The 16,854-nt window shown below is 40.1% G+C and overlaps 1 protein-coding gene across 6 annotated transcripts in view; it reads left to right on the forward strand.

Moving 5' to 3' along the window:
- The window catches only part of tmem44 (transmembrane protein 44), a 39,362-nt gene that overhangs the window by 20,450 nt on the left and 2,058 nt on the right, over positions 1-16,854 (forward strand). For 4 of the 6 annotated variants that reach the window (XM_041180761.1, XM_041180771.1, XM_041180792.1 and 1 more), the window contains 3 exons: positions 3,137-3,241; positions 7,348-7,524; positions 14,526-14,558. In XM_041180761.1, coding sequence (XP_041036695.1) covers positions 3,137-3,241; positions 7,348-7,524; positions 14,526-14,558 — 315 coding nt within the window. The remainder of the gene's footprint in view (positions 1-3,136; positions 3,242-7,347; positions 7,525-14,525; positions 14,559-16,854) is intronic. The other 2 variants (XM_041180778.1, XM_041180765.1) reach the window with 2 other exon arrangements.

Below are 16,854 nucleotides of genomic sequence, written 5' to 3' on the forward strand. Positions count from 1 at the left end.
CTTGCGAGTGTAACTAGTATGGTATATGAAGGGGAGTCAGTAAATTTAGTGTACTTAGATTTCCAAAAGGCATTTGATAAAATGCCACACAGAAGGATAATATACAGGATGAGGGCTCATGGAGTTGTGGTAATATATTAGCATGAATGGAGGATTAGTTAATAGGAAGCAGAGAGTAGGAATAAATGGGGCATTTTTAAGTTGGTTGTGACTAGTGGAGTGCTGTCAGGATCAGTGCTGGTATCTCAGCTATTTACTATTTGTATTAACTATTTAGATGAATAAATCGAGCATAATAGATCCACTTTTGCTGGCGATTCAAAGCTAGATGGGAATGTAAGCTGTGAGGAGGACACACAGAGGCTAAGTGGGCAGCAAGTTGGCAGATGAAATATAATGTGGGGAAGTGTGAGGTTAGTTACTTTGGTAACCAGAGTGGAAAAGCATATTTTTATTTTTAAAAGGTGAGAAAATTAATGTTCGGAGGGACTTGGGTATACTTATACAAGGAACACACAGTTAGCAGGCAGGTACAGCAAGCAATTGGGAAGGCAAAAGACATGTCGCTTTTTATTGCAGGGGGATTGGAGTGCAAGAATAAGGAAATAAATCTTGCTACAATTGTCCAGGGCTTGGGTGATGCAACATCTGGAGTACTGTGCCAAGTTTTAGTCTCGATATTTAAGAGAGGATGTACTTGCATTGGCGGCACTACAGTGAAGATTGACTACATTGGTTCCTGGAATTTGAAAGCGTTGTCCTATGATGAGAGGCTGGATAAATTGGCCCTATATTCTTTGGATGTTAGAAGAATGAAGATTGATCTCATTGAAACATACAAGTTTCTGAAGGGCATTGATAGGTTAGATACTGAGAGGTTGTTTCCCCTGGCTGGAAAATCTAGAACACAGTCTCAGGATAAGGGGCTGATCATTTAGGACTGAGAAGAGGAGAAATTCCTTCACTCAAAGCATTGTGTATTTTTGGAATTCTCTATACCAGTGGATTGTGGATCCTCTGTGCTTGAGTAAATTTTAAGGCTGAGATGGACAGAATTTTTGATCTATCAAGGAATCCAGGAGAGAGGGCAGGGAAATGGAGTGGAAACAAAGGATCAGGCAGGATCTTATTGAATGGTGGAGCAGGGACGTATGGTCCACCCCTGCTCTTATTTCTTACGTTCTTATTTCAAGGTCAACTGAAGGCAATGTTGCAATTATCTTGAGTTTAATCAGTGTGTAAGAACAGATATAACACACTAGTTATAAATCACAAATATACGACTGACGAGTAGCAGGTACACATCGAGGTCGGGCAGGTTGGCTGGTGAATGTGAATAGCCCTTCTCTTTCTCTTGTTGATGCATTGCTTCTTCGCAAAGTATTTCTGAACAAGTGAAGGGTGTTAGACCAAAGTCAGTATGGATTGATCCTGGGGAGTTTTTCTCCACTACCTACTGCAGCTAGAGTCCTTCCAAACATTATCCATTATATTCTTCACTGGGGATGGACTTGGTGTTCATTATCATGGAGGGGCAGACAGGAATGTAGAGCTAAAACCACAACCAGATCAACCATAACTATATTGAATGGCAGAGTAGGCTTGAGGGGGTGAATGGCTTACTCCTGCTCCTAAGTCCTATGTTCCTGTTGTTAAGGCCTCATTGTCCTATTGAAGTTGCTGTTTATTACTAAGGTGCTAAGTAGTATTCAGAGTTCTTTGTTAAAACCATGGAGAGAAGCTTACTAAGGATTCTTTCTAACATCTCATACTGTGCTGTTTCCCTAATCAGTTTCACAGTTCTCTAGGGTTATGCCAGCTTTCAAACTTACACAGTCAATATCCCCATTATTCATTTCTGTCCAATTTCAGTTACTTATTCTTAGAGCTGCTCATAGACCAGTCATCCAGTTTGACTGTTCTGCCCCCTTAACAAATGATTTTTTACCACAATGATTTACTATGCTTACAAAGATACCTCCTATTCTATTTTCAGATAATGGTTAACCTATGCATTTTAGGAAACAGCTTTGTTAAATGAGGTTAGAAGACGATCTCAACACAACTTCATAATTTGGTTGTTTATTAGACATCTAGCCAGTTTTTTTTCACTATTGCAGAGGCATCATTTGTTACCTTTCCTGTGTTACTGGTTTCCCTGCACCTGTTGCAATTGTTATATCAAAATGCTCATTCCCCTTGTTTCTAATGAAACAAAATTTCATCAATCTAATTCTCTGTTGTTCCAAACTAAATGTCATTTATATATATTCTACACATATTTCTAATTTCTCTAACACTGTTTAACAACGTGTTCAGGGAGAATAAGAAAGAGTAAACTCCATCTAAGTAATAGTTAAAAATTCAGTACCTCAATGGTGTGGTACGCTATAAAATAAATTATTCATATATAGTTATATAATTTAGACGTGTCTGGTTACAATGTAGTTCATTTAATTCAAATTCAGTGTTTGCTTTGATTCTTGTAGCAAATCTATAGAAGTAGTTTCTATAGTTCTGGCTCTGGTCTGGCAGAGGGAACAATTGGTGGATGCCACACCATAACACAATGTCAAATAAATATTTTCCTGTGGTTTTTAGCATTTGATGCATGAAGCCCTGGTGGCACAATGGGGGTTAGGGGCTGAATTCTTGGATGACAACATCAGTTGAAGGTCTGCTTTGAAGCTGCGCTGAAAGCAAGCCTCCCACACCCCCACAAGGTGTTTATTAGGCACTCGTGCCATAATAATGGGGACCTCCATTCATTTTAGGCTGAGGCTGAAAAGTGACAAATAATATTCACTTGCCAGTTAAAGACTGTCTCCAACAAGAAAGAGTCTAGCCTTGACATTCACTGGCATTGCCATTGTTGAATTCTCCCACCATCAACATCTGGTGGGGGTGGGTGGAACAGCCACATGGGAGCACCACCACTTCTAAGTTCCCCTTCAAGTCACATATTATCTTGACTTGGAAATATATCACACCTTTATCATACTTGGGCTTGATCAATAAAAATAGATTTCCTGTAACTTTTTAAGTATGATTTAATTTGTCCAATGGTTTTCTTTCAGTAAGGTGATGGTATTGGTCATGGTGGAATTAAAATAAATACATTAATCATCCCTTTTAGAATTTGGACTGGATGCCACTGAACATACCCCAGAACAACCGATATTTACGCAAGATGGCAGAAATAGGCCACTATATGGATTTGAGCATTGAACCAGTGCAAGAGGTAAAGCTATGATAATGCCAAAATGTAAACATTGCTTCATTTGCTGAAAGGTATCAGCTAATCCATTTGTTGTTCCAAGTTGAGATGTTCCTGTAACTACATTGGCCCAGATTTTCCAAGGCATGAGAGTCATTGTAAAAGTGGATCTATGAAATTGGGACCCTTGAACAGCTCAATAGAAAGAGGAAGGCGGCTTATACCAATCCATATTTTTCTGTGACTTTCGTTTTGCTCTGCTATCATTCCACAATGAAAATAGTTGGAAGTTAATTTTCAGAACTCTGTCCACTTGTGAAAACAATGCTAAGGGTGATTCTGCTGAAATCTTGCCATCTTTCACAGAATCACACAGTGCAGAAGAGGCCTTTGGCCCATCGAGTCTGTACCGACATGTGAGAAACACCTGACCTACCTGCCTAATCCCATTTACCAGCACTTGGCTCATAGCCTTGAATAGCCAAGTGCTCATCCAGGTACTTTTTGAAGGATGTGAGGCAACCCGTCTCTACCACCCTCCCAGGGAGCGCATTGCAGACCGTCGCCACCCACTGGGTAAAAAAGTTTTTCCTCATATCCCCCCCTAAACCTCCTGCCCCTCACCTTGAACTTATGTCCCCTTGTGACTGACCCTTCAACTAAGGGGAACAGCTGCTCCCTATCCACCCTGTCCATGCCCCTCATAATCTTGTACACCTTGATCAGGTCGCCCTTCAGTCTTCTCTGCTCCAACAAACACAACCCAAGTCTATCTAACCTCCCTTCATAACTTAAATGTTTCATCCTAGGCAACATCCTGGTGACTCTCCTCTGCACCCCCTCCAGTGCAATCACATCCTTCCTATAATGTAGCAACTAGAACGGCACACAGTACTCCAGCTGTGGCCTCACCGAGATTCTATACAGCTTCAGCATGACCTCCCTACTTTTGTAATCCATGCCTCGATTGATAAAGGCAAGTGTCCCAAATGCCTTTTCCACCACCCACTAACATGCCCCTCCGCCTTCAGAGATCTATGGACACACACGCCAAGGTCCCTTTTTACCTCAGAACTTCCTCGTGTCACACCATTCATTGAATACTTCCTTGTCAAATTACACCTTCCAAAATGTATCACTTTTCAGGGTTAAATTCCATCTGCCACTTATCTGCCCATTTGACCATCCCGTCTCTATCTTCCTGTAGCCCAAGACACTCAACCTCATTGTTAACCACCCGGCCAATCTTTGTGTCATCCGCAAACTTACTAATCCTACCCTCACATAGTCATCTATGTCATTTATATAAATGACAAATAATAGGGGACCCAGCACAGATCCCTGTGGTACGCCACTGGACACAGGCTTTCAGTCACTAAAGCATCCTTCGGCCATGCTGCTTTCACTTAGATTTAAAAATACTGGTATTGGTGGTCTGACAACGCTGTGCCTAATAGCTAATATATTTTTTAAGTTGCTCACATGATTAAACATGACCCAACCTGAGGCTAGAGAGCGAACTAATAGCTGTGGAACCTCTATTCAAATTCACAATGTGCGCTAAATGAAAGCAGGCTAATCCATTCCACTGAGAAGAGAACAATCTGCTGGGAGTAACACTTTGGATGCGTACCAAATTTCAGATTCAGATTAAAAGGCAAGTTTCAAATGTAAAGTACCACCCAGTTAACATAGAGATAAAAACAAAAAACAAAAAACTGCGGATGCTGGAAATCCAAAACAAAAACAGAATTACCTGGAAAAACTCAGCAGGTCTGGCAGCATCAGCACAGAAGAAAAGAGTTGACGTTTCGAGTCCTCATGACCCTTCGACAGAACTAGTTGAAATCCACGTGGGGTAATTCCAACTAGGCACTTTTCAGCCTTCCGGACTGAATATTGAATTCAACAACTTTAGGTCTTGACCTTCCCCCCCCCTCCATCCCCACCCCCTTTCTGTTTCTTCCCCCTTCCTTCTGTTTTTTCCAGTAAATTATATAGATTTTTCTTTTTCCCACCTATTTCCATTATTTTAAAATATTTTTAAATCTTTTATGCTCCCCCCACCCCCACTAGAGTGCCCTACCATCCATTCTTAATTAGCACATTCGTTTAGATAATATCACCAACTTCGACACCTATGTGTTCTTTTGTTTTGCTGTCTGTGACATCTTTTGATGATCTGCTTCTATCACTGCTTTTGCCTACAACCACACCACCCCCCCTCCACTTCTCTCCCCCCACCCAACCCCACCCCCCCACCACCTTAAACCAGCTTATATTTCACCCCTTCCTGGGATTCGCCTAGTTGTGTCGAAGGGTCATGAGGACTCGAAATGTCAACTCTTTTCTTCTCCGCCGATGCTGCCAGACCTGCTGAGTTTTTCCAGGTAATTCTGTTTTTTTTGACCCAGTTAACATATTTGTGGAATCACTGGGAGAAATGGTTACGCCATGTCTGGGTATCCCTTGGGGTTACAAATGCAGGAAAATATGCTGGAAATTAGTGCTGGTGTATTAGAAGACTAAATTTACAGTGTTTAGTAGCTAATCTCATTGCTGCAGAAAAACCTGGGCAATCATTTGTTATAGTCTTGATTTATATTGTTTATTGCCTTGATTTTTTTTGAAGAATTAAGTGTATTTATTCTGATCGCAAATAACTTTTTAAAAAAAGGAATTTTATGTAAATCTTGACATTTTATTGACTTTTTTGGGAGCTAGAACAAGTCAGTTCAATGCATACAACATTTTAATGTCAAACTATCCCTTGATCTATTTGATGGTGAGTATTGTTTTATGTTAAATTTTAGGAAACTTTCAAGTAAATTATGGAGCTACTATAGAAACTTTGGTGCTTAAATGATTGTTGCAATTTCTGCAAATTCAATCAATACATGAGTTGAAGAAAGTTATTTTCTGGCACTTCCATGTTCATAGAACCATTATCAATAATGTTATCAAAGCAGGAAACATCTTTCAAAATCATCATGCTCATTGGAAAGAGGAATGAATTCAGTGTCAGGGCTCAAGCAAAGTGAGACTAATGTTATCGACTGTGCTTTGCTTTGGAATCAGCTCTTGATCTGTACTCTTAGGTAGTCTGGGTCCCATTATTCCCCCACCCTCTAACTCTGATTGACCTGTATACTGTATTTGGTCTTGTCTACTTGATTGCAGTGACAGAATAGTTTTTGGTAATTTCCTTTCTTTGGGTCCTAATAGCTAGGTAACCTTCTCAAGAGCTTTAAATTAGGTCTGTTTAAGCATCTGGCATGTGCGAGGGGATGAATGAGGATGATTGTTCCCTTCCCATGGCACGGACACTGCTCTCTCCTCCAGGCAGCCCAGGCAAAATAAAGCAGAAATCTCAAGCATTTTAAATATGTTGTGGCCTATAATTAATTTATATAGTTTGGAGTAAAGTAATCTTAAATAATGTTGCTGGGAATTAGCTTGGGTAAAAGATTGCTGCTAAATCCCTGGACAAATAAAAATTAAGGCAGATGGTTAGACACTGTACTTCAAGGGATTAGTTTTGTACATTACTGCTGCTGAATTATTTAAACTTTTGTCCAAAATGTAAATGTGGATCTCATACATGAGTAGCATTATAATCAAGATAACACCTGGAATGGAACAAAATTTAATATATATTTGTATAATGTAGTTACGTGCTTCTTTTACTTTCTATCTTTACAATTGTTTGGGAATTGTCTCAATCTCAATAATATTCTTTTACTAAGAATTGTGTTAATTTTGTCGGAAATCATTTTTAACTTATTTAATCAACTTAGTTAATGGTTGATTATTAATATTATTCTTGTAGTTGTTGTCAATGGAATTGGAATGCAACATTTCTAATAAATAAATGTCTTTGTAATTAATCTGTGTGGGTTTTTTAATTTATTTTTGTAGAATTAAAATAATCTAAGATTGTATAAAGTGGACATGTACTGATATGCTTAAGTAGTTCTATTAGCAGCCTTTAGTTTGTGCAGTGTGCAGGAGCTTCCTGGTTAGTCAGCATTCCTTTTCTACATGAATGTGGACTACTAGTTTTCTTTGCAATTCTTGTCTTCACAATAGCAGTCTTCAGCTATGTGTACTGTACCTGTTTGTAATTATAGATTGGATTTGGTGTTAAAAGATTACCTGGAGATGGACAAACTTGTACAGAGAGAGGAAAAAGAGTGGATACCCTGTTTGTCCATGATCCCCCAATGTACCCTCCAAAGCAAGTTATTCATGCAAATGTGTCCTCATGTAGCTCGTCAGATGCTACTTCCATAAACTCTGAACTAGAGGTAAGTTGCATGTCCATTCCCATGTTGAGGCCACAAGAGAAATAAATTCTACTTAATCATCATCATTGATCCTTTGACATACATACCTTTTTTGTAAATGAGGTTTCCCACTGTCATGGTTCAGTTCATCTTATCTAGTACTGAATGCAGTTTAGTGCTGAAAACTCATAGTAGGATGTAAGCCAATGTATTGTTTTAAATTATCAGCTAAGTAAGAACTTCCTAGATTGTTGGAGGATATTGAACATGATAGTTAAGTAGGATTTCTATTATGTGGCCTTAATAGATAACGAGCATAATTTGTTATGTAGTATTACATCAGCTCGAAAATCTAACCAACCAGGGTATCTTCCTTGGTCCTTAAAACAGCATGTTTTTAACTCTAAGTTTAACTCTTAAGTGGCATTTCATATTCCTTCTTGAACCGTGGAATCATTTTATTTTATCTTCAATTAACTTAACTTTACATTTTCACGTTGCTCACATTACAATATTTGTCGAGTCTTCTAAGTCAACAAAACAAAATACAATACTGCTAAATATAAATTGATTCAGATAAGCCTATGTCTAATTTGAAAAGAATTTATGGGAATTTTTATTTTATTAATTCCTAAATTTAATGCTGGGGTGCCTATTTGTTAAAAAGTGATACGCACAGATATATTTCAGTAATTTGTGCAAATATATTTGCATTATTTAACAATTCATATTAAAAATTAATTGTGCAATTTGGGTAATATTGGCAAAAGTGAATGAGACCTGCCTCAATCAACCGCAACTTCACAGTGCTATTTTATTCCAACTGTAAGAATCTTTTACTTTTGCTGTTAAAGGAATGAACTGAAATAAAAACTAACCATTTTTCATGTTCAGCATAATGTAATGGACACAAGGAAAGAACAGTTAGCTTGCATTTTATAACACGTTGGAAGTAAACGCTGTGCATTTTTTGCCCCTTTCATCTTTGTGGATATAATGTTTAACTTTAGATGCATAGTGCCTGCTTTTCGGAGTGACGAGTGGCTTTAGAGATTCAAAATAGTGTCATTGATGTCTGCGCACACTTCTAGGGCTGAATTTTCAATTGCTCATAGGGGTGAGGGGTCTGCCTGGAAAATCAGCCCAACAAAGGCATCACTGGATCCCAACACCTTAGGGACATGATGCACTTTTCAATGGTTTGGGGAGCTGGCAATCTGCACCTCCTTGTAAAGCTCATTAGGAACCTGGGGAACAACAGGAATTTTCAGTTGAGTAGCACAGGGGCTTGGCAGTGAGCCTTCAGTGCTGATGACTGCAGTGTGCAAAAGTTGAACAAAACGGGAGATTTAAGCTCAGTGGTTCATGCCGCAGTGCTGAGTTGACATTGCTGGTGATGAGAGGCTTGTCTTTGTGAGGAGTGAGTGTTGAACTCTTGAGGAAGACATGAAGCTGCTAATATCACTTAGGTGGGTAATGGTAGCCTTGGTGAACCAATGGATGGCTGGTGAAGCTGAGATGGAAGCAGCCTACACTGACATTGGAGAGAATTGCAAAGAACAACATCAGTAGATGCATCCTCCTGGTCAGGAGGCCAGAGGAACATAGTGAGGGGCTGCGAGGGGAAGAAGCCACTACCCACAACATTGGGTTTACCTCTTGAGTCAGCTACCTGCAAATAACAGAGTATTAGTGCCATAGACTGCAGCCAAACAGGCAATTGGTGTCTGATATGTGTGCTCTTCTCCATGATGACCTGGTGCCTAATAGCCGCTTTGGCCGCCCCCTATCTGCAGTCGCCTAAGTCACCGTGGCACCGAATTTTTATGCATCTGAGTCATTTCAGGGCATTAGGGTTTGCTGCCATTGATAGATTCTCTCGGGTCCAGGGGGTCATTATCTATACCCATGTAGCCATCAAGGCACTGACAGACCAACCAGCCAGATTGTTAAACAGAAAAGGCTTCCGCTCACTGCATGTCCAAGTGGTCTGTGACCACAGGAATGCATCTTACATATATATATACTTGGTTTCCAGGCAACTATCATGATGGAGAAAATTTTACCAGTTTGCGCCAGTGGGAACATGGCAGGGGTAGGCTGGTAAAATCTCGGGGAACCATGACGGGTAGGCTTCCAGGTCATGTCCTGCTGTCGAGGAATTTTATTGGTAGCTGGAAGGACATTGGACAGTCTTCCTGCCACAGGGAGGGAAGCCAATTTCAGTATGCAAAGGTCTTTATTAAGGCCCACTTTACCAGGCCATCGGCAGAATGTAGGCCTCCTCCCAGCAGCAGTTGGGGATGGGAGGGGGGAGTGTATTTTTTTTCAGTCAAAGAAGGCAGTCCCTGCAGCACCACTGATTGACTCAGAGGAATTTTTCAGCCTTGTGATTGGGCTGGCAACTCTCAGTGGCCATCCTGACCAGGACAGCAATCCCAGCAGCAGCAGCTTATTCATGAACTGCTGTTGGTAAAATTGAGAGGGAAGTCTCACCAGTTGGCTGTGCATGTTGCAGATTTGCTTCTTCAGCCACTATTGGGACCTAACTCAATTGATAAAGTTTTGTTTGATGCCTTTATTCTCCAAGAGTCCCAGGTGCCGGATTTCAGGCCAACATTCAGACTTTGTGAGTGGCTACTTGGGGGATAAAGGTTACCCCCTGAAGAGATGGCTCCTAACACCATCCAGTGCACAGAAGCACCAAAACCAGAACCATCTACTAACTTGAACCTGCATTGACCAGACCGTTGCATCTTGAAGATGCGCTTCCATTACCAGGACCGTTCAGATTCTGCCCTGTATTATGAGCCAGCCAATTCTCAATTTAATGTTGTTTGCTGTGCAGTGCACAACATGACAATGCAAAGAGGTTTAGAGCTGGATGAAGAGGAGGACCTGGAATGCCACTCTTTTTCGATGGAGGAAGGCGCTCTAGAGGAGCCCAGTGCCCAGGCATTGGAGGAACTCTGTTGTGGCCATCCCAAGACTCCTCATGATCAGCAAGCCGACATGGCGATGTTGATTCAGCAATGTTCCTCCCGAGTGGCTGTCAGCCCTTATGGCAAATGGCTCTCTCAGTCACCTTCCATCAGAGAGAGAAATTATCTGGAAAGCACTCATATTTGAATGATCCCATTGATGCCCACATTGTATGTAACTCTGGTCTCCCCCAACACACATATAAAGAAGCAAAATCCTGCAGATGCTGGAAATCTGAAATAAGAACAGAAAATGCTGGAAATACTTGGCACGTCACTGGCATCTGTTGAGAGAGGAACAGATTTAATTTTTCAGGTCAGTTCTGATGGAAGGTCACAGACCTAAAGTGTTAACTCCTTTTTCTCTCCACAAGTGGTGCTTGACCTGCTTGAGCATTCCAGCATTTTCTGTTTTTGTCCCTGTAAAACAGACCTTTGCACCATGAAATCTGACCCTTACCACCCCCACCCCCCAGCCAGCCAATCACTCTGTGGCCTTACTGTCATCAAGCAATGATAATACATGAGTCTGCCCATTGGCATGATCTACAGGCTGCTTGGCCTGATTTATTGCAGAGGCACTCTGTCAGCCTTGCTGCATGAATGGTTCCTCATTCAGAAGGGCCAAGGAGGTGAAGGTTGATGCAGGTGCCCTCTGAGGGGTGAATCCTCTTCCTCGTCCTCTTCGAATGTTTCAGCCCTTTCATGGTGCCCTCGCATGCTGGATGAGGCCACCAGCTGGGATGCAGCTGGCAACCATTTTCTGCACCATCAGTGACATTGAGCGATCAATGCTATAGAGACCGTTACTCTTTCTGTGCATGTCAGCTCCTGCATCCACTCAATGGAAGGGCCATATACAGTACCACAGAGGTTTGCCACTCTCTCAGTGGAGGAGCTTGTGCTCAAGACCCTAAGACATCATACAGCGCAGATGGTGGATGAACCCCTTCATTGTCTTCCCTCAGGGATCTCTGACATATGGGACCTCATCTACCTCTGATGTTCCATAAAGATCTGGGGAGAACAGCCAAGTACATGGCCATTGGTGAATCAGCTGTTATAGAGGTCGGAAGTGGGGCAGTGGAGAAGGAAAGTTAAAAAGCTATCGTAATAAAGATTCATAGTTAAGGCATCAAACAGGAGTTTCTACAGCTGCAGATGTGACTTTAGGATGGCATATTGCCTCCCTGGTGCCAGGGTCAGGAATGTCACTGAATGGCTGCAGAACGTTGAGGGGAAGGATGAACAGCCAGATAAACAAGGCATTTTCAAGTTGGTAGGCTGTAGCTAGTGGAGTACTGCAAGGAGTTGTGCTAGGGCCTCAGCTATTTACAGTCTACGTAAGACTCGGGTGAAGAGACTGAGAATAATGTACCCCCCAAGTTTGCTGAAGATCCAGAGCTAGGTGACAATGTAAGCAGTGGGAAAGAACACAAGATGCAAAGAAATATAGGCAGGTTAAGTGAGTGGACAACAAGGTAGCAGATGGATTATTTTATTCCAGATTTTTAATTGACTTTAAATCTCCTCCCACAGCTGCCATGGTGGGATTTGAACTTGTCTCCAGAGCATTAGCTCAGGCCTCTGGATTACTAGTCCGGTAACATTACCTCGATGCTACTGTCTCCATATGATCTGCAATGGATTGTTGAAAGGGTGCTGGTAACCGTTTCAGTAATAACTTTGAAAAGGAAATTGGATAAATACTTTGGGGGGGGATGGGGTGGGGGTGAAATTGCAAAGCTATGGAGAAGGGCAGGAGAAGTAGACTGATTGGATAGCTTGTTCAATGAACCGGCATAAGTATGATGGAGTAAATAATCTCCTTCTGTGCTGTGCTTTGAGTTGTTGGTCAAACCCCATTGCCTCTCTTTGCTGTCTATTCCATTTATTCACTGCTCTCTGTGAAGTAGCTAAATCTGAACTGTCTTTTCACACACCTCCAACTTTAAAAACGTTGCAACGGTGTTAAATAGACTGATGTTTTTCTGGGAGCAAGGAATCACTGAAGTTTATATGCAAATAAACAGATTTTCAATGCAAGTTATCCTGAACTTCAGTAATTGGTCAAAATCAGTCGATAAATTTGATAAAGCCAATAGGAAAATGCTATTTCTACTCATTGGCAAATACCATGCAGATGTTTTTATTATAGCATAGGAAAACAGCACTGTCAATAAACACTACTTGTGCTTTTGTTGTAGCTACATCTATAAAATCACATTTAATCTAAACTGGAGATGAATCATGATAAATGGTCAATTATTAACTATGCAGTTATTTACTATAATTAGTTTGAACTAAGTTTACAGCTTGCCTACAAAACAGGTTTCTGAATTTTGACCATAAGGTGTAGGAGCAGAAGTAGGCTAATCTGCCCACCATTCAATGAGATCATGGCTGATCTGAAAATCCTAAACTCCACTTTCCAGCCTTTTCTCTATAACCCTTGATCCCCTTACTGATTAAAAATCTGTCTATCTCAGCCTTGAATATACTTAACGACCCAGCCTCAACATCCTTCTGCGGTAGAATTTCACAGATTAACTACCCTCAGAGGAGAAATTCCTCCTCACCTCTGTTTTAAATGGGCATCCCATTACGCTGAGATTATGCCTTCTGGGCCTAGACTCTCCCACAAGGGGAAACAACCTCTCAGCATCTACCCTGTCAAGCTCACTAAGAATCTTATATGTTGCAATAAAGTCGCCTTTCATTCTTCTAAACTCCAATGAGTACAGGCCCAACCTACTCAACCTCTTCTGCATAAGAAAATCCCTCCATACCTGGGATCAACCTAGTGAACATTCTCTGGACTGCCTCCAATGCCAATATGTCTTTCCTTAAATATGGAGACCAAAAATTGTTCACAGTATTCTACGTGTGGTCTAACTAGTGCCTTGTATAGTTTTAGCAAGACTTCCCTAGTTTTATACCCCATTCCCTTTGAAATAAAGGCCAACATTCCATTTACCTTCCCGATTACCTGCTGACTTGTATGTTAGCTTTTTGGGATTCATGCACAAGGACTCCCAAATCCTTCTGTGTGGCAGCCTTCTGTAGTCTTTCTCCATTTAAATAATATTCAGCTCTTCTATTCTTCCTGCCAAAGTGCATAGTCACATTTTCCCACATTATATTCCATCTGCCAAGTTTTTGCCCACTCACTTAACCTGTCCATATCCCTCTGTAGACTCTTTGTGTCATCCTCACCACTTGCCTTCCCACCTATTTTTGTGTCATTTGCAAACTTGGCAATAGTACATTCACTTCCCTCATCTAAGTCATTAATATATAATGTAAATAATTTGAGGCCCCAGCACTGATCCCTGTGGCACTCCACTAGTTACAGGTTGCCATCCTGAAAATGGCTCCCTTATCCCAAATCTGACATCTATTTGTTAGCCAATCCTCTATACATGCTAATATTCTACCCCCAACACCAGAAACAATCCATTGTCTACGAAGTACTTTGAGATATACCGAGGAGGTGAAAAGTACTAAATAAATGCAAGTTATTTATTTTTAAATACCTCCCACTAGTATTGTTCACTGTATGCTACTGCTTCAAAGCTCGATATATAGGAGGAGTACAAATTAGGAATTGAACCACAAATTTTCTGCTCTAAAATCCTACTCATCTCTGTATTTATTGTCAATGTGCATTTCTGATGAGCAATACTCTGCAGTGAGGGTGTCTATTCATAAAAAAAGTACCTCCTGCTGCAAACTTACTGGGAAAAGAAGCTAATTATACACATTAAGTATGGGCAGTTCCCTGCTTGTTGAACAGGTAACCCTGGGGACAAACTCTGAATCAAATATTTTAAATTGTCAGAGTGAAAACTCATTTGTGTACTAGGCTTGTGGTATAAACTGGGCTTCAGCTGTTTTCATTGTTTACATTTGAAGTTGCAGTACTGATTTTATATTTTTCAATAAATAACTGGACTGGAGTCACAATATGAGACTCTGATTCTGGATTAAAGTGTGGAACATTGTTGTTTAGTTTTGTTGATTTGTGTTTTTACCCTGCAGCAAAAGTACTTGGAAGCCTTAAACTCAGAACAGGTATGGATTGATGCTACTTCACTTGATACTAACCTAACAAGGGACATGGGCAGCTTATAAATGTCATTTGTTCATGAGAAAGCATCACATTGATTTTCAAATAAAGTTAATTCATTTCTGAATAAGTCTCATTTTTAAATAATGTTGATTTGGAAAAAGCTAGATGTTTTAAGAAACTATAAAACCTTAATGAGATGAGACTTCTTATTGTTGTGCATTATCTCATGGTTTTGTCTATAATTTTGCAGCTCAGTAAAAAGGGATACTGTTCTGTAATTTAGCAATGGTCCATATGCTTGAAGTTACTTGCAAATCTATTAACTTAAAAGTAACCACAACTGCAGCAAGATATACATATTTACAATACAGTTATGTGTGAAAGTCAGTGTTTCAGCTGAGACAAAATACAGATTTTAAATTTCAGCCTAATGGCATTTTATCTATTTCAATAGGTTCTTGACTTGCATATAGGAGCTTGTAAAATTCATTTTGCAATCTTTTTAAATTTCATTGCACTTAAGCTCAATTAACTTTATTAGTTATAAAGGATCAGGTCAGGAATGCACCTTTTAACAACGGAAAATTATACCACCCCTTCAAATTTTCAATGATGTGCACATTAAAATAAGTGCTGTGGAAATTCTGACTGTTAAGTGATTGTCATACTCAGAATAATTTCATTCAATTGTATGTCATGTTTTCATTTCATATGTGCTCTATTTAAAATAGTGTTCCATTCATCCCTAGTTTATAAATATCTATAAATATCTATAAATAACGTTGTTTCAATCTATGCAAGTGAACAAGTACAAACAAGTTTGAAAATGTTTCATGTGATAACTGCTTGTATATCAGCTAATATCTTTTGTGGAAAATCAAATTAGTAGTTTCAGGTTAGCCCCACCAGTGTGCAAAACTCTAAATTGCCTACTGGTGACAAAAAGGCAAAAATGAAACTTGTTCCCTAAAGATCTTTGACTACCTGCTTAGACTTTCTAGTCCGTGACCCATATCTGATTAATGTTGTATTCTCTCCACAGACTTTTGCAAATTTAAATTTGTAAAATGAGCACAATTAAGACAGCTACCTGAAAGTATCCATCAGTTTGCTTATTTAAAAGGAGTGTGTTCAGTCCAAGAGTTGTTCTGTGTATTAGTACAGTCCTCACTGCTTATAGCAGGCTTGTTTGTGCCAATATAAAGTATGATAATGGCAGAGTTTGAGCCAACAATAATATTTACAATGCTAATTAAGTCTTTACATTTGACTGTACTTCTGGTCAAAATTAATATGCCTCAGTTATGGCTTCCCAGATTTTAATGTACTTTTGACTGATTTCCAAAAGATATTTTCTACCAAGGAATTTTACATTAATTTCAAAAGTAAAAATGTGCCCCATGACTACAATGTGACATTGCACAGGAGACTACACCAAGTGTGGGTAGGGATTATTTTTAAAGCTAATGAATTCAGACTATTGATGTAGCTAGCTATTTGGAGTAGTTGTCTGTTCAAAACATAATAATTAAACAAACATTTTAACTTCATTAGCTCCTGCAGTCATTTGGCTATTTGTCTTTCCACCATTTTAATCTGAGATCTAACAGGATGGTTGGAAATTTGGAAGCTGTGGTTTTTTTCCAGCAATAAAAATCAATAACATGAATTTCAAATTGTGCCTTTAACTCCACTGCTTTATTACTAATTGTTTTATTCATTCCTTAAATCACTGAGCAGCTAACACTCCTGTTCTGGTTTATTCTAATGTGGTAACAGTGGCTAGTGTTAAGGGGCTGATTATTGTTTGGTTGAACAAGCTAATAAGTACAGTTGCTTCTAACAAAATAAACAGTACTTCAGACACTCTAATCAGAATTTTTAAATTGACCTTAATGTAAATGGATAAAGACATTGCATTTTGGCTGATTATATGCAACAGTCCATTTTAAATCTGGCCTTTTTGATCTGGATTTTTACTCACTTGATTCACCAGGAGCGATGTGGGGAGGTGGTAGCATTAGGGAGAAGAGGGGGAATCCAGATGTTGGGACTACCCCAAATGCTGTGGAGACTTAACAGTGTGCTGATCCCATGGGGTTGGGTTGGGGCGGGCGGGCGGGTGGGAGTAGAGCGAAGACCTGGAAAGAGATCAGAATCCTCGGGGGAAACCCAGGAATTAGAAACTGGAGCTGATGTTGGAGACCTGGTGGAAGGGGATCAGAGGCTCCTGGATCTGAGAAGCCCTCACCTGTTTGTAGCCTTGGGGACCTTGGGAAACCCAGCTGACCATTGTTA

The sequence above is a fragment of the Carcharodon carcharias genome, chromosome 2 (genome assembly GCF_017639515.1).
Source record: "Carcharodon carcharias isolate sCarCar2 chromosome 2, sCarCar2.pri, whole genome shotgun sequence".
Lineage (NCBI taxonomy): Eukaryota > Metazoa > Chordata > Chondrichthyes > Lamniformes > Lamnidae > Carcharodon > Carcharodon carcharias.